Source organism: Ammodytes marinus (assembly GCF_949987685.1).
Source record: "Ammodytes marinus genome assembly, chromosome: 5".
Lineage (NCBI taxonomy): Eukaryota > Metazoa > Chordata > Actinopteri > Uranoscopiformes > Ammodytidae > Ammodytes > Ammodytes marinus.
In genome coordinates, this window is record NC_137234.1 from 28845848 (window position 1) to 28864501 (window position 18654).

An 18654-nucleotide genomic window follows, 5' to 3' on the forward strand; every position below is an offset into this window, starting at 1 on the left:
TAGAAAACATGTTTATCAGCATGTTTGGTTGGTGGAAGTTGGCTATAGGAAAAGGCAGCAAAAAGAAACCTTTCCTTTTCTCTCTCTCTCTCTCTCTCTCTCTCTCTCTCTCTCTCTCTCTCTCTCTCTCTCTCTCTCTCTCTCTCTCTCTCTCTCTCTCTCTCTCTCTTGGGAACAATGGAACAATGGCATTAGGCCTGATGTTCAAAAGATATTTTTGGTTTAGCAATGCATCTGTGAGTTAAGATCTAAGATCACGTGATGCATTTGTAGCCCCATCAATTTCCTTACCTCATCATCTGTTATTGATTTACATCGGCTAAATTTCTTTTTTATATGCTGCCATTGCAAAGCATGCTGGGCCTTTTATGACATTATTTCTTCCTAATCAACAGTTGAAAAGCATGTGTTGCAGTTAAACCTGACTTTGACCAATAATAGGCCTATTCAAGGACTTTTGTCTGGTTTGCATTAAATTCCACATTCAATTTATTTGTAAGTAATAACTTCCTCCCATGAAGTCGAAATATGACCCATAAGAAATATGTAGGCCATTTGTATGTCCACCTGGTTGTTTACAGGAGGTGAACAACACAAATGGTATTAGTTGGCAAAAGATGCTAGGAAATGAGTTTTGGGCCAGTCCACCTGTTGCCACTTCAGAAGTAGGAAGGGAATTAATGTGTGAATTAATATTAGGTCTATATTACAGGCATCATACACTCCAGGTAATATCACTTCTATATCACTTCTATAAACTATACAATCTTAGGCTACATAATGATTGTCTCCAAAAGCAACTTCCACCCATTAAATGTTATGGGAGTTATTTTACATTAGTAGACCATTTCACTGTGTTATTCAGAATTCTTTTTGGCTAAAAAACACTTAATACTATAAATAGTGCAATAAACACACCATTCATACATACAAAAGACTTCCATCCGAAACATAAAATCATATTATTAGTTGTTAAAATGTGATTTTTCTTTTACACCAAAATGCAATATGTTGGTTATTTCTCTCAACAATACCATTGCGATGATGTAGCGGAATCTGACTGTGCGTGTTTACTCTGTGAACTACGGTAAATCTGGTTCACTTTGAGCCACTGAAGCTGGTGCAGACCGTGAAATCAGATTACGTAATTCTCCGCTCTGCTGGGCACAGCTGTCCTGATACATTCTAACTGGTTCTGGATCAGCGCTCCTCTAGAGTATTTACTATGGTACTTACGGGACTTCAGCCGTGTGACTCACTGCAGAAGACCCGCTGAAATTCAAAGTTAGAGGAGGAGACTGAAAGCATAAAACAACGAGCAGGTTGTTTCTTGTTTTCTGTCAGTTAAGCTATTTTGCTCAGACTGTAGTGTCGTACAGACGTCTTATCAGGTAAGGCAACAACCACTTGCTTAACATATACATATTTACGCTAACTTTGACAACTTTATTAACACGTACACAACAGTTTGTTCCTGCTAAAGTTAGCTTTTCGTTTGAAGCTAGGCTAACGCTATGCTGCCCAACTATAAGTTAGCTTTGAATAAGCCAGCCGGTGTTGACTCAACTTGAGATACAATTTAGCTACCTCATTTAACTCCTTTTAGTTGTGAAAAGTTGTTAATTACGGACATTTTAAAAGTACGTAACTCTAATAAGTAACTCGTTTAGCTTCAAATGAACGCACAGAAAGTTGTAGCTGTGTTGGCAGTGTCAAAAGGATTTCACTGCGTAGCTAACTAAACTCTCTAGGTGTGTTCAAATTTTGGAAATGACCTGAAGTGAAATGCTGGGCGTTGTCACGTCTCAGTTTCTTTCAGATATGATATGATGTGATGAGGTGTCTTTTTCAATATTAGTTTCCTGTGACTGTATACAAATTAATTAATTACTCCAATACCTTTCATGTAATCGTCAGATTTGACCTTGTATTAAATTAGCCCATGGTGGAGACAATGCATGGCATTCACTGTTAAGAAATCTCCTTTGTATCTGGTTTGTAACTTTTAACAAACAGTATGCCTAAGCGGGTGTTTTGAGAGATTGACCTCTATAGAGCCTGTTTGTGTCACTGTCCAATAACAGCTGACATTTTGAAAATACTTATCCGTTCTGTTTTGTCATTATGTATGCAGCTAGTAGGTATGGAAGCTGGCGAGGAAAATAGTGAGCATGTCACTTTGAAGAGACAGAGAGCCCCTCTGTCAGATTCTGAGGACAACATCCTTTCACCATCAGGTTTGTTTGTGCAGTTATGACCCACATTATGCACAGCAGTCTTTTCAGTTATGTACATAGGTGAGTTTTGTCCTAATGCCTCTTTCTATCTACTGTCTCAGAGGGGAATGATAGCCAGAAGCGGCGTCGTCTGGAGGCAGCCGGTCAGGAGAACCGTAGTCCTAGACCCTCCACCTCTGGACGGCAAGCCGAGCTACAGGCCAAGGCAGACACACCCATGGTCCCTTCAGTCCGCTCCCGAGTCCAGCAGCTCACCCAGAGAAGAGAAGGTAAATCTACCTTTACTGTTGAGACAGGCATGCTAATAATTTGTAGTCCCTATTTCATCGGTCAGGTTAGACTACATATTTCGAAAACACCTCTCACAAAGATATTCAAAAGATTTCTGTTCACAAACTTCAGCCTCAAAAAGTGTGGTAAAGTTGCATCAAAGCCTCTCTAAACCAGATTCAACACAAACCTCCTATGAAGGGGAACATGTATTGCATGGCTGCTGTATTAAACTGCATTGGTTTAAATTGGGCGGACCTTATAAACAAGCAATCAAGTGTGTTTGTGTATACAAAACTTTTACAGTGTAAATTGGTGGACTTTATGGTACTGCTCAAGATGGTTACAAGTCATGGTAGTCCAGGTCAACAGTTGAACTGCATAATCTGTATGCATGATAAGAACTGTCGTCAAGGTGGCAATCTGTTTTGAGGCAGTGCATTGCAGGTGTACCTGTCAGTAATACTGTCATTTGTTGTTTTAGGAGTGGCTCCTCTGGCCCAGCGCTGCTTGTCTGACCCGGGGGCTAACAGCCCATCACTCATCAACTACGAAAATAACTTCAGAGAGCATCTCCTCAGTAAGAACACATAATATGAACACAAGCATTCAAAAACCTTCTGAGAATGAATGGCTCATACGCTGTTAAATGCAATGTGATCAGTAGACTAAAATGGTTTGGTGGTCAGCTCTGACTGGCTGCAAAGTACTCAATAGAGATCACGGAATAGAAAGACGGTGGTTGCACAAAGGCTAAACTAATGCGATTTGGACATGACTTTAGTCATATCAGTATTATGCTAGGGAGGAATTAAGAGTTAAAAAAACAAGCAATTATGTCACAATAAAGAAAGTTGGAGAACCAGATTTGTAGTGTGTTACATAAGGATTTCACAAATCCATATATAGGTTCAGTTTTTTCTTGTAATGATTGTTATGTGATATTTTATTGATCCTTCTCTCTACATAATTTGTAGCATACTAATTTACCAAAGATGATTTTATGGCGCTACAAATAACGGTCAAAAAATTCACCAATTATAACTACAGTGAGGCTATACACTTATTTCTAGAAAGATTCACTATCATTGTAGGAGAAATTTCACCACAATTTTTTTGTATTTTTCCTCTAGGTGAGGGAGAATTTCATCAGCGACAGGAGCGGTTTAAAGTGCCAGTCTTCACGGCGAGCGGCACCCCTACACCGAGCCCTGCCAAACCCTGCACTCAGACCAGCTCCAACTTTGTAACTGGCATTCATCAGAAACTCCAGGGAGCTACAACCCCCAGCTCCAAGCATGCTTCACGCATTCGCCAGGTTGGTTCCAGTGGCTTTTACGACTGAAATACTTTAGTATTTTTCCTACATTACTGGTAAACTTTAACATCTGACATGGTTTCACTGACCAGGAACGGGAGAAGGAGTTGAACCAGTTGCCGTTTCAACCAATCAGTCAGAACGCCTGGCTGAAAAGGAGCAACTCTGATCCCTCATTAACTCAGGTGGGTTTTGGTTCATGATATTTTTGCCTTTCAAACATTCAAGACAGTGTTTTAAGTTGCAGCTGTCAGAAATGTCTTATACATTTTCTTTACATTTTCTCATAAACCATAGATCGACCAGGACAACCCCACACTGTTCTTAACTTTTATTTCAGCGTTTACTCTGATGCTGATAGATGATACATGGCTTAATACCATGAAGGTTTCATTCTTGGATTGCTGAACAATTCAGTCGTGAGAGTTACATTTACAAGTTGGATGACTACTTTTTCCACCAGTACTAGTAGCATGTCCCAAGTTAGACTTGCATTTAAACTCGCATTTAAACTAATTTTCCTGGATGTAATCTTTGCTTTTTAATGTTCAGTGAGCTTTTCATGTTTTGTTTGAGGTTTTTATTTTACACACCAGCTTATGTAAACGTTATCAGGGAAGGACCCCTCCTGGCCCCTCATACCCCTCCTCATGGGCTCCTAGGTCCATAAGGGGAGTTCAATGGCCTCCCATGAAACCCTGGGATGTGAGTCTGAGACCAAATACCTCTTCATTATCTGGCCACTTGTTTTGCTTTGACATATACTTCCAGCCAACAGAATGGGCTGTATTGATTCGGCCAGTGATAAGGAGGATGACAGACCAAAGATAATATCAACATACAAGCTTTTGTCCTTCTGTTGGCAGAATTATCCATGCACGGGAAGTTCACAATTCTTCAAAATTCACAGATTTATGTCCGGTGTGGTTTTTTGGGGAAATTGGTTGTTCACACAAAGGATCTTTTTCCCTTCACACTTTACACATCAACAGTTCAAACTGTCTCAACTCAGATGTCTCTGGTTGTTAGTTGCATGGCCTTCATAACAATCATAACTTCAAGCACAATCCCTGATTTCTTTTTCCTGGTGCCGATATTATTGCTTTCACAGGATGATGGGGATGCTGCAATGGAAGATGGGAGTTTCACTGAAGCTCCTAGATCAGTGGCAAATAAGCCATCTTCAGTTGGGACAGGTAAGACTAAAGTAGGGCTGTACCCAATACCTTTTTAAAGGCTTTGAATACTTGTGGTTTTTCCCGAGCGAATATTTGAATACTCATTCTAAAAAACACACCATCAAAACAACGTTAATAATCCCAATGTACTCCCTGAAACCGAGTTTGTAGCACGAGACAGCAATCGTGGTTTGTTGACGATTTAATTACTTTTGACCAATAAGTAAGTCTGAGTTCCTTACTTTTTCCCCTTGGAAGTGTGTCGCTCTTACCACTATACCACGAGCGCCCCCTAGTTAGCCACTACACTTAGTTTAGGTTTCGGAATCAATATCTCTTCAGTGGCTTTGATTGCGACCAAATAAATAAACCCCGCCTACCGAGTAAGGGTACTGTCTGCAGTGGAAAGGCAGGCCAGATCTAGCAAACCTAACTGTACTGCTCAATGAATATTAGGCATGTCATGCCACATGTGGTTTTCATGTTTGTTTGTGTAATTGTGTTCTTCCCAACATACTCAATATCTTACATTTACATCTTACAAGATTTTAAATAACCTTTGGCACCTGTTATATAGTGATTAAATATGAATTATCTGTACCTGCTGTCATGTATATAAAGTACGAGGCCTCAGGAAGCAAACTGTTTAGATGTAAGACAACTTTTTCAACAGGAGAAAGGGCAGCGTGTGACTCTAAAGCCCCAGCAGCATCTGTAGAGCTTGAAGGCTCTAATGAAGGAGGGGAGCTGCAAATGGAATGGAAGGAGGGTGATAGAGTCAGGCAGGAGAAATGGCAACATGCTCCAGGAGAAAAGGCAGAGAAACTGTTAGGGTCCAATCAATCCCAGACCCAGACTGTATTGACATTGTCCTTTAGCGAGGATCAGAGCTTTTCCACAGCACCTTTGTTTGAAGACCCAAATGTGTCACAGTTGCCTGAAGTTGATGAACAAAACTTGCAAGAATCCACTCGTCCAGAGCAGTCAAACGTGAATGAAAGTGTTGAGGACAATTCTGAGGTGTTCTCATTTGAAGTGGATGGAACTTCATGCAGTGAAGAGGCCATTGATGAGGATTCAAGAGTGTGGAGATATCCTCAAGACAAGGAGGGAGAGTCTATCTTAGCTGAAGAGCACCTGGAAGAGCTGTGTATTAGAGAGGAGGGGGAGGAAGGGTGCTTGGAATCATCCAGAGTGGACAAAGGCACTATTGTTGCAGATCAAAGTGAACCCTATGATATCCTGGATGGCCCACCAGAAACGCAGGAAGATGAGAAACCTAGACCTGAGGTAGACGAAATGCAGCCAAAAAGCTCTTCAGAAGATGTTTTCACTCATAAGGAAGACTTAGGTGAACAGTCAAAGGAGAGCCAGACAGTCAATATAAAAGAGGAAGCCATGGATCTGGACTCAGGCACAACAGTTGAACAAACAGAGGCATCTCCTTTTGTAAATGTAGCTCCAGCCCCGGAAGCAACCGAGACTGAGAATACGCAGCCTGAAATAAATGTTGAAGAAGTGGTCAAATCTAAGGTGGGAACTCAGGCAGAATCAGCAGAAGTTGAAGAAAGTGATGTAGTTGAGGGTTTGACAGAGGAGCAAGCATCAGCTCTCCTTTTGGAGCTGGAGATGGAAGAGGAAGCAGGAAATAAAAGACAGGGTGTTGTAGATGGACTGAGAGAGGAAGGTCACAAGGCCCTGGGAGAAGGAAGCTCAAAGAAAGTCAGCTTTATCCTGGAGCCTGAGCTTATCAATGACTTGCCCCAGTCTGAGAGCAATACCTCCACGGAGCCCAGGGCACAGACAAGTATGTCAGGTGAGGACAGTTAAGAAGGTGTTGCTGTGAGCACCCGGGGTGATATCAGCTATTGGACAAAAATCACTGGGCTGTTAGTAAGCTGCTTATCTTGGGTTAATATTTGGTTTTAAAATGTGAAAAGGCTTTTATACACATGCACAGGTGTTCCTCAGAGAAGATGTTGTGAAAGTTTCTTACGGATGCACCAAAATACAAATTCTTGGCCGAAACTGGAAATAATGAAACACATGCCACTTTTTAAACTTTTTTTGTCTAAGAAACTACAAAAAACTAAGAAACTACAATTTTAAAAAGGTTTTATTTAACACTAAACATCTTTCAACATTCCAGCAGACATACCAACAAAGCATAATATAACTTAAATTAATTAGTAAAATGAAATATTTTTAATTGGCCACCACTCGTCATAACTCCATGCTGGTTGCAATTTGATCTCGTACTCAAAAAGGATATTGTCGGTAAAATGTATTCGGTCTCATTTGCGCAGCCGTTTTGTTCACATTTGTTGCATATTTCGGCCAAACATATTTGGTTGCCAATATTCGGTGCATCCATACTGTTTTTGTTTATATATCGTATCATATTTGGAAGTCTTGACACGAGTAATAAGCAGAGAGATCAATATGGAGCCACAAGCACACAGTTGGTATTGCACAGGTGCACTTGAGTGAATAAATGTAAGTGGGCATAGACCTGAAACATGATGGATGGTGCACTTCTGTTGTGGGATTTTATCCTTTTAACATTTACAGGTCTGGTATCTAATTTTTCAGAGGTAGACCTGATATAACATTTGTGTTTTTCTTTCCACAGATGCTGAACTGGGCTCTCAGGATGAGGCCAACACGGCTGAGATCATTGACCAGATGTTTGACGAGGTGCTGGAGTACGCAGAGCGGATGGAGGGAGAGAAGGTGGAGGATGAAGACACTGGGGAACACGACAGTGGCATTGGCGCTTGCTCTGGAGGCAAAGACAAGATGGATGCCGAGTGGGACAAAGAGAAGAGTGAAGAAGAGTGTGGTGAGAACAAGAATGTTGACAGCAACGGAGATGAGCTGCTGACTTTCCCACCCTGCGGCATCCTCTCTCCTCTCAGCAAGTCCGTGGAGGCTGTGGTCACCCCTATGGTAAGAATTCATTCATAACTTTGAGCTATTGTTCAATTAGATTGAGTGCTTGTGGGAAAACTGATGAATTCAGAACCTGTAAAAAAAAATATATAAATTCTTTAATGTTCCAAATCTTACCCACAGAGACTGGCAGCGAACCAGGAGTCCAATCCTCCATCTCTGCTCCTGACTCCAGAAGATTCTCCCACCCCTACTGTTGAATCTGCTCCTCTGTACAGGTAATCACAGCTGTTTGAAATACAACGTGTTGTCTTGTGTCTTTTTAAAAGGAATCTTTGTAAAATAATAGCTTTAGATTTTACATAAATTGTATTGGTCTACATAGGATAAATATATTTTGTCTGGCATAACTTTGTGTAAGTGTTTTGATTAGTGTATAATAAAACATTGTGTCTCTCTTATTACCTTAGAATGAGCCTCTTATATCTAAATAGGAGCAGGGCAACCTCTACGGAGGCCGCCATGTATTGCACGCCATGTTTCTACATTAGCACAGAACGGACGAACCTAACGGCCTTGACTGTTTTTATGTATAGTGGTGTCCTGTGGAAATGCACCTGTTGGAAGACCAAGAAGTGATATAGAATACATAACTCAATACATCTTCACCCCATCACTTGATATTGTTTAAAGATTTGAAGCAGTGGTGGATAATACCATCTTTAGTAACTAGCTTCTTGTCCTTGAAGGCCACCGTAACTACTGTAACTAAACAAGTATTGCAATCTGGAATCTTACCACTAGATACCACTACATTTTCCAATTTAACACAACGAATGCACCTTTTTAAAGGGTTTATATTTCAAACTTGTAAACTTATGAACTTGTCCTATTGTCATTACTCTCATACCTCCTAATGACTGTTTCTTCAACTTATTTTTTAATTATAGCTAAGCTTAACATAGGAGCTGTAAAGTGAACACTGGTCTAATGTTTCTTCCATGCTTTAATATAACTGTAGTTGATTGGTGTCTGCGACCTGATATTCTTTTTTGCTCTGTGTTTCAGTATCGATGCCTACCGCACACAAAGACAGAAAAAGCTGCCCACCATTCAGAGTGTAACTCCGAGGGTTCAGAGACGAGCTCCAGAGAAGCCCCAACCTCAACCCTCTGTCAACACCAAGGAGAAAATCACAGTATGTCGCACTGCTTACACTATTTTCATTGAAGACTCACCCAGTAACTTGTTCATCTTGTTAATTTAATCAAGATTAAATAAACTCTATCGTTAATGTAAACTTCACTATTAAACTACTGATTTAACTGAATCCAGTACAAATGGAGTAACCCACACTCCTGCATTATCTCCTGTGTGTTTGTCCAGGGTCTTAATGAAGAAGCAGGGAAGCTGCAGACTGTGATCAACCAGACACTGCAGGCTCTGAGCTGCTGCACGGATGAGGTGCACGGACGAGGCTCCCTGGAGGAGGCTGAGGCTGAGAAACTCCTGCTGGTCTCCTGTATGTACACACACCAACATGGATAGAAAGCCATGTTCACACTAGTCTGTTTATAGAGAAAGTGTTGCCTCATCAGCAATGACTTCCTTTAGCCTCTTTTCCACTAAGCGGTTCGGTAAGGCACGGCAAGCATTTATTTGTGTTTACACTGTCAACATTTGGGAAGGGGTACCTAAAGTAGTGTACCTAGTTTTTGTCACAAGCCGTACCAAAAGGGTGGAGCTACACACTGCAATTTGTTGAATGTCGACAGAATATTCATTTGAGTGCAAGTAATAAACTGCTGTGTGTAATCACCTCGGCAAGAGTGAGGGGAAAATTTGGCGCGCAGCTCTTTGATCAATGTGTCTTCTTCTTCCTCTTCATTGAATTTATTAGCAGGCTACTCTGTGTTCAAGACAGATCTAGGGTTACAGTTCTTGACCGTGCCAAACAGAACTGTGCTGCTCAGTGGACTATTATCAAAGACAGCATGACACAATGTAAAGAGCACTTTCCCTATTTTAGTATCTTTCTCTGTTTCTTATGATTATTGTGATTGACTTGTCTGTTTCAGGTGAGAAACGCTCAGCCCTGCTGGCCGAGGTAGCAAGACTGAGGGAAGAGAGGAGCTCCGAGTCAGGAGAGGCAGCGGTGGAGGATGGGGACTACGTTTCCCAGCAGCCCTGCAGAGGCACTGTCAGCATCACCAAGATCCAGCTGCCTCTCAAGGTGGAATTTGTCTGCTCCTCACACAAGCGCGCAGGTAGATCAGCAAGAAAACATTTCTACTATTTATTGATTTGCTTTCATTTGTACTTGTGCCTCATATTTTAAATTATTGATAGGTGTGTATGTCTTCAATAAAACCCTTCTTTTTCTAAATACAGGGCTTAAAGGTGGGGTAAGGTGCTTACCCCACCTTTTTAATTAACACAAGCGTAGTCGGCGATTGATTTGTTTAAATGTGTCCGTCTAGGTCGGCCAAGTCACTACTTCTTCATCCTGATCCGCTACGGGCCCTGCAACATCGTGGCCACGCCGCTGGCTACAGCTGCTGATGCCCAGAAAGGAGACACCATCTCCTTCCCTACTTCTGTCACTCTGTAAGCTGCACTTCACCATCGTTTCCAGCATTAATAGCCTTTTATGAATTGACAGTGTGTGCACATCAGAATCAGATAAATTTTTCAGCTTCAGTGATGGACATCAATGTATAATTCTGTTAAGTGTTTTTGTTTTGCATTTATATTTGGTTTATAAATGATTTATGAATGGTCACATCCAGCCAACTTTAGCCAAAATGGGACACTGTTATGGGCTTTCATTGTTTTGCGCAAGTTTCATGCTGACTTTCAATAATATGAATTGGGAACATACAGATTTTTGAATTGCTTGTTTGTCTCCTTGATATTTCAGGAGTGATATCCGCTCATCCTTTGAGATAGATGTGGAAGTGTACAGCCTGGTGAGACAAAACACTTCACCTTTTAATTGCAGTTCTTTGTTATGTATTAATTGTATTAAAATATATAGAATAGTAAACGTAGGTGGGAATGTAAGTTCAAGTTGTATTTTTTCCCATCTTGGATGAAGGTTTACTCTAATCCATAACATTTATTTCCCTTAACATAGAATGTGGGAGTATTTTATTGAATTGACTGTAGGCTTATGTTATGGACATTGATTTTAAATATTTAACTACTAAATTAAATTCACATCAGGGCTAGAGTATGGTGTCACCTGTCCCTCAGTAGATTTATGACGGCACAGCCTGAAGTCAATAATGGGTTTTCATAGGAATGGCTCTGTTTGTTTGTTTTTTTTTTTTTTTTTTTTTTTTTTTTGAGCTTTTGTTTGTACCTGACTGAATAGTATAAATGGTCAGGGATCCCCTTTCAGTTTTCAATATACCTTAGAAAAATATGTTTGAGTGGTGGCCGTCTCATGCAATAAGAGGTGTCTGTTAGATCTGTTGTAGTTTGTGGATTTTCAATGTGCCTGTTTTGTGTCATCTAGTCCCATACTTCAGGAAGTAACTGCCCCATGGACAAGACCACCACCAAGTCCCGGGTAAGTTGGTGAGACAAATATTGAACCTGCTCCGCATTCATCAACTATACTCTTTATTAATGAATGGTGTCTTTACACATTAAGGTCACACCAAAAAAGCCCAGAAGGCTTCTGAACACCATCACAGTGAGTGCCCAGTTTTTGTATATGCCTTAATTTGCTTTTTTCACCTTGAGGAAATATTACCTAAACCTTTTTGTTTTGTTTCTTAACAGAGGACCAGCAACAGTCTGACATGTAAGTTTTGAGTATTATAATGATTATTTTTTAAATAATTATAATAATAATTATTATTATTATTATTATTCAAAGTAAATTATATTTTGTACAGAATAAACTCCTTTTCCTGAATAAACTATCGCTGGTCTTAACGGTCATGTACATTATTGACCATTTCATGTTTGTCATGAGGTTTGACTCTGTGCTGCCTTGTCCTTCAGCCTCTGCTCCTCCTGCTCTCAACACTCGGCGCTCCAGTAACTTCTGCCTGGTGGGCTCCCATAAGATCAGCTTGGCCTCACTGGGACACAGCAAGTTCCCTCTGGATAAGGTAACAATAACGGTATTGTTGGGAATGGCTGCACACAGTGTTTTTTTTTGGATTCTTCGGAGTTTAAAGTTAAATACAAGGCGGCTGTCTTACTGTGGGTCGGATGATTTTGGAAGAAGGATGTTGGTAGTTGAATCGTTCAAAGAATTCAAAACTAGCGAATCAATAGAATGTAAAGGAAACTTGTCCTTTTCAGTAATAAAAAATAGGGCCTAGCCACAATAAGTATGATGTTATTGTCACTTCGCTAAGTAAATAAACAACATTTGTAGCACAAATAATGTAAAAAACGTCCCGATTGTTGTTTCAGGAATGTTATTCAGTATTGGAAAGTTACAACATTATCTCTAAAAATACTTGCCTGGAAATTGTTAATTGAAGGATGACATTTAAAAGGGAAAAGCTTGGCCCATTCAATACATGTTTTACCTTCAGCACCGACCAACCAATGAGACGGCAAGTGCTACAGACACCAATAACCGTCCCTTTGGCCCTTCTGTTGTTCTGTTCTAAATGTTCACACCTGGGTGGGTTCACTGGTGATGTAACATGTCTGCCCCTCCCTGTTTGTCTTACTTCCTCCACTCAGATGAAACTTGAAGGCAAAATCAGGAAGCTGCTGGGAGATGAATTTCAGGAAAAGGTTTCACTCTTTTCACAACACTGTCTGTCACCCTCCCACCTCTCACCGTTTCCCCATGCTTCCCTCTGCACAAGCTACCTGCTAACCTAACCTCTGTCTGACTCACTATTTCACTCATACTCATTAAAGGTGGAGTCAGCGATTCTGGAGAACGCTTGTTGTCAAAATCACTTATTGTCAAAATCAGTGAATATCTCCTTACGATCCACTTCCTGTCCATACTGTGTGTGCACTGAAAAATGTGGTGTTAATACACAGCCTAGGCTCTTTAAATGGGTATGTTGCTAGCTACGTAGCGCCCCCCCCCCCCCCTTGCTCCATATCCTTTGTTTACATACCAGTTTACAGAGCCTGGGCTATATATTAACACTGGAATTAGTTTTCAACTGCACACACAGTACTGACAGGTAGCAGATTGGGAGGAGATCATGAAGAGATATTCACTAATGAAACAACATGCATTCTCCAGAATAACTGACTCCAGCTTTAACCCCTGCCCCAGCCTTGATTGTAGTTGTTCTTGGTGGATAGATTTATTTTAATTTGTCCAATTAATTTTCCCATCTGATCTCAAAAGCCAACAACAATATCAGTTTTGTGTTGGTGTTTTGACACCAAAGCTCAGTATTTGTTGTGAAATGACAGTATTTATGGCCAGAATAAAACTTGGTAGTTTACAAACCCTAGCTATTGATTCCCAGTTAAATGTATACGTGACAACATTGTTGCATTTCTCTGTTATAATCTTGCCTCATTTATTTTTGGATTACCTGATATCTGGGAGAAAACATAGAAACTAACACTTCTATCATGACACTGTCATTTCACCTATAAAGCTGTGTGTGTGTGTGTGTGTACGTGTGTACTTTTTAAATGTACAAGAAGAATTTAATTCAGAAATGCTCTGCCCACTATTGTGATACTTGTCATATCTAAGAGGTAAAAATGAAATCTCTCAAACTATTTTCACCAAATCTGGTCATAGTTTGACTAGAACATATGATTGTTAAGTAGCTTTCCTTTACAAAAATAGATGAAGAGCATATTGGAATGAAATTCTTCAAATGATTGTTTTCTGTTGCTTGCTTCTGAGCATGTCTTCCACATCATACCAGTGAAACAGTGGGTCGCCTCTCCCTCTTCTCTCCGTATTGCAGGTTCCTTTTCTCTCTCCTCTAGAGGGCAACATCTACCTGCACCTGGACAGTGAGAGTCACTCCAATGTACAGCACCAAGGCTTCCTGGTCAGTAATGTCATGTTGATTAGTTTACACAACTCTCTGCATGTGTCCATCTTAACAAGCAATATGGTGTCCAACTATTTTCAAAACTTCATTTCAAATTCAAAAACACTGAGAGAGCTTATGAACACCGAACTGTAGTGGGAATGAAGACATCATATCTCCTGTCTTATGACAGAATTCTCAAAAGATAAAATGGACATCTTCATGCAATAATTCCCTGTTCTTGCTGTTCTGTTCCCAGGCAATGTTTGAGTTGATTGGTGGATATGGGGTGTGGCATCGCCAATACGTTGTTATGGAGGGATGCAACATGTACTACTGGAACCACCCCAATGACAGGGAAGCTAAGGTATGGATAGACTAACAGGAAGACCTGCTAACTGAGGGCGCACTCACACTAGGCCCTGTTTATCCGTACCGTGCTTAAGTGAGACTTTCCCCACCGGCCTGCACTTGCACTGCTCCTAAAGATCTGGGCCTAGGAACGATTGCTTTCCAATACATTTCCACGTACTTGCTGGTATAGGTTTCGGTGTGTAATTGTATCCAATTGTTTTTTAATATTTTCATCCGGCAGAATTTGCTGCAAACATTACACTGCCAGGTCAGACCAACGCAAACCCTTCTGTAGCATTTTTCTTCTTTTTTCTTTCAAATGTCAGTTGTGTGCATTGATGTATTGGGTCGCAGGGAACAGTCTCATATAAATTGACGTCGGGAAGTACAGTATGGTGCACTCTCATTGGTCAAATGAACTAGGCCTTTGCCCTCAATCGTTCTTGGGCATGGTACAAATGTCAGAGTGACTGTGCCCTAACTCATCAAGAGACCTTTCTTCTGTTTTGAACCTCCCAGGCAGCGGAGGGCACCATTTCTCTGTCCAGCTCCTCCAGTCAGTGTGTCAGGCCTGTGAAGAGAGATTCATGTGCCCGACCTTTCACCTTTGAGCTGGTGAGCAACATGGCACAGCCGCAGCAGGCCTACAGCCAGGAAGCCTTGGCCAAGTAAGTTTAAATTCACTAGAAAAGCTTACAGTGATAATGGAGAGGTGTGTGTGTGTCGTCTATCGCGGCACACATTGTTTGACTTTCCTGAATCATGTTTGACGCTGCAAAAATAATTATATAGAGTTATCTTCATCTATCATAAAACCTTTGTAATTGCCACATTGTTTACAGTGTGAGCATGAGGCGTGTTTTAGCCACCCAGTGATGTCACAGAGGGTGGTTACTTTTGACAGTTTCTGGGAATTACCGTCTGTGACCTCAGGGTTTGGGGATGTGACGAGAAAGCTATTTTTAAATTTAAATCACTATTAAGAATTTCTTTTTGCATTAACCGCAATGATTTCTACCACATTTAGCCTTTTGTCCAACTGCATATGGTCTTAAAGGTGGAGTCAGCAATTCTGGAGAATGCTTTTTTTCCAAAATCTGATTGTCAAAATCAGTGAATATCTTACCATCCTGTACATACTGTGTCTAAGCTGATATAAATTCATTGTATTTTTTTATTTTTTACAATAAGCGTTCTCCAGAATCAAAATTTGGATCAAAAAGTATGCAAATCTTGAGTTGTCTTCCATGATTTTAACAATAGATTAAGCAGTGTGAAAGGGGTGTTAGAAAAATACCGATACATGTAAATATCGCGATATATATATATAATCTTTGCGTTACTGCATCAATACATCATTTGCAAAAATTATATTTATAACACTGGTCACAAATTTTATTTCTTAATGTTTATCTTAGCCCTCCTGTACGTATATGCAGGTTTGAGTTTTTCACTAATTTAAGCAGATGTTTATTCCTCTGATTAAACTGCACAAGAAGTAGCACTAGGATGATTTACTAATAAATAAAGTTGAATCTATGTGGAATACAAACACAGGTCCAACTGTTCTGAGTCTGATTGCATAGAAATAAACAGTATTTGTTTATGCATATAACATTGTGTGTAGACACTATGAGAGTTCTTCTGATAATATATATCACAATATATCGTATTGGGATATCATTGTTTCGTCAGATTGTTGGCAATACACAGCCTTACAGTGTGGATCAGTTACTTTACCTCTTCTGTAAAAGTTAAAGGTGCTGTAAGCGGAATGGTTCTTTTAGCTAACTTCCAGCCAGTTACTGCAGTTAGCAGTCCCCTCGCTCGTCCCTACGTCACCACATTAATGCACTGCGGTCTTCAAGCAGCAAGTTATCTAGCATCATCTCAGATCCATAAGTGTGATAAAACATGATAAAAACCATCAAAACAGACATTGGGAAGGATTTTTACCTGCTCCGCCTTTTGTAGGCGCATAAACATTCACCCATCTGTTGCTCTGGCGTGCACCGGCAGTGAGACCATGAGTGAGACGGGTGTCGGTTTGTAGCGTTCTCTCTTGTAATTGGATAACAATTTTGGGATCCTCCAATATGTTTATTTGCCGATTACATGCAGAGCAGCTGACTGAGAGATCGGCTTTATGAAATGCGCACATTATGTAAGTGATCACTGTATGAATAAAGAGCGATTTAACACTTATATTAACATAAATAAACCGCTTACTTCACCTTTTTTAATTGAAATGCTCTGATGATCATCCCAGTTACACATATAGTGATGGCTGTTGCTCTTGTTTCAGGTGTTGGTTTTCAGCTGACACCAAACAGGAGAGACTGGACTGGATGGAGAAACTCAACCAAGCTCTTCTGGACCTTCACACATGGAACGGAACGGAAAGTCAGCAGGCCAACACGTCCAGCACTGGCAACTCGAGGGAGAGCATCCTGTAACTCCCATCACTTAGAGCCAACATGGCTGCTGCCTGGGATCCAATGAAAACAACCCCAGGAGCTGTACGTATGTGGCAGGTAGATGAGCTAACATCAGAGTTTAGCTTGAGCCATTTCTTTATCTTGCTAATTCTAATCACATGACAAGGCTAAACCCTTATGCATCTCATGTTGATTTATATATTTTTTTTGGGAGAGATTTATTTAGTTTCCATATAATTGTTTATCTGTTTTGAATCTGAATCCAATCAATTATAGTTGGTCTTGAATGTTTTTTTTCTTTTGTTTTCTATGGGACAGTTGCCATTTGAATATTTTTAAATTTTTTGTTATCATGGTTATGTGGAAATCAGTTTTTATTTAGTTTCTTCTGTGGCAATCTGCTGCTTTAGCCCTTCGTTGGGTGATATCATTTGGTCACTTTACTTTCGTTGCTAAGGCGAAAGTTCTTTTTGTAGCTTATATTCTTTAAATGACTTTCGCATATATTTGTATTTTTGTATAATTTTAACTGGAAGGATGAACAAATTAGTATAAATTCACTAATATTGAAGGAGAAACTTCATCTTTAACTCTACTAAACTAGGTCGAGAATGTATTTGAAATGAGAGCAAACACTACAAATATTTAAAACATCGAAGGAATGGAAGCTGTTTATAGGGAGACTTACAATATCTGATATCTGCTTTGGTGAAATAATACTTTTTTTGATCTTGGTAGGTCCATTTTAGGTTGAAGTTATTGCAGGTTTTTTTGTTGAAGAAATGACCAATCAATATCTGGAGCTACCCCTCTTGACATTCTAATGTGTCACTGGCCTGAAGGTTTCACTCATATTCCAGTACATGATTTGTGTCACTGCACATAAATAAATCCATATATTTACATATTGAAACTCATATTATAAATATATATGTAATACAGTGGATGAGAGAGTTGGTGAGGTAAAAGGGGACTGTAGTGATGCTGCTGCAATGAATGTAGTTTGTTCTGTCTGATGTCCTGTTCTTTTCCATGTAATTTCCACCTATCAGTCTGTCACTTTGTTATAAATGTCATTATTGTGAAATCTCATTCTATGCACTTAATGGCATTGGTCCCAATAAATAAATGGAGTAAAATGGCTACTACAAAAAAAAAGTTTAATTTAATGGATTTAAGCAGTCCATGCAGGGGTTTTGCATGCACGTGCTGGTATAAAAGGCTGAAGCTAATTGTAATATTGTCAATTATAATCATCATAAATGTAATATGTTGTTTCCAATTTAAAATATTTTAAATAGAAAACACGTTAAAGTTAGTGGACTATAATGATTTTTTTAAACAAATGTCTGAAACAAATCGATATTTCTTTTTTAGATTTTAAATACTGCCCATCTTAACTCTCCCCTCACTGGTCTCCTGTATAGACATTGAGGTTGACTGGTGGAAGCATACATGTGCTATACATCCTTTCTACTAGGTCCAATCCACGCTATACATACTGAGAGGCTGGCAGGAAGGCAACTCAGGTCAGGAATGTCATACAGGAAGTGGTCTAGAATTAGACTTCCTGTTCGTCCCATAGCTCTTCTGGGTGGAGGCAGGGCTGTTCTAGAGCTCAAGGTGATGACAACAAGGGGAGGGGAACACTCCACTTTGTTTTCAGGACACACTTATGCCGTGGAGGCTGGGTGGGCGGTTTCAACCTTTCATAGCTTTGACAGATTGAATTGCAGCAATTCAGGTTAAGTACACAAGGCACATAGAAACGTGTGCACATTTTTACATCTTACCCATTTTTATTTAGCAGATCTAACTATTTAAAGCTCATCAAAATATTTAATTTTGTTGACAGCTAGAATTAGTAAAGTCTTATCTACAATTGAAAAATGTTGATCATGGTGATTCAAGAGGTTTTGGGAACAAGAACGTCCACAGTAAACCTCTATCAATGAGACAAGTAGTTGAGGAAAC

At 40.0% G+C, this 18654-nt stretch overlaps 1 protein-coding gene across 3 annotated transcripts; it reads left to right on the forward strand.

Moving 5' to 3' along the window:
* Nucleotides 1-1290: 1290 nt before the first annotated feature.
* anln2 (anillin, actin binding protein 2) lies at nucleotides 1291-17791 on the forward strand. Of its 3 annotated transcripts, XM_080028413.1 has the most exons (23): nucleotides 1291-1391; nucleotides 2135-2237; nucleotides 2339-2506; nucleotides 2992-3087; nucleotides 3641-3825; nucleotides 3918-4010; nucleotides 4937-5021; nucleotides 7636-7952; nucleotides 8079-8173; nucleotides 8964-9093; nucleotides 9282-9417; nucleotides 9974-10162; nucleotides 10376-10502; nucleotides 10816-10864; nucleotides 11416-11469; nucleotides 11554-11595; nucleotides 11685-11706; nucleotides 11910-12019; nucleotides 12609-12662; nucleotides 13820-13906; nucleotides 14148-14255; nucleotides 14762-14910; nucleotides 16548-17791. In XM_080028413.1, exons 2-23 carry the CDS (start codon nucleotides 2144-2146, stop codon nucleotides 16696-16698), a joined length of 2541 nt encoding a protein of 846 aa, XP_079884539.1. In that variant the 5' UTR covers nucleotides 1291-1391; nucleotides 2135-2143; the 3' UTR covers nucleotides 16699-17791. The 3 variants fall into 3 exon arrangements, with proteins under 3 accessions (XP_079884539.1, XP_079884540.1, XP_079884541.1); XM_080028414.1 differs by lacking the exon at nucleotides 12609-12662; XM_080028415.1 differs by lacking the exon at nucleotides 2992-3087.
* Nucleotides 17792-18654: the final 863 nt, after the last annotated feature.

Excerpts from the sequence above, each read along its gene's own strand:
- anln2 (XM_080028413.1), top strand. The coding sequence starts at position 2,144 with ATGGAAGCTGGCGAGGAAAATAGTGAGCATGTCACTTTGAAGAGACAG. Across the intron at positions 10,163-10,375 it reads CTCCTCACACAAGCGCGCAG|GTCGGCCAAGTCACTACTTC; the intron begins GTAGATCAGCAA and ends GTGTCCGTCTAG. Across the intron at positions 10,503-10,815 it reads TTCCCTACTTCTGTCACTCT|GAGTGATATCCGCTCATCCT; the intron begins GTAAGCTGCACT and ends TTGATATTTCAG.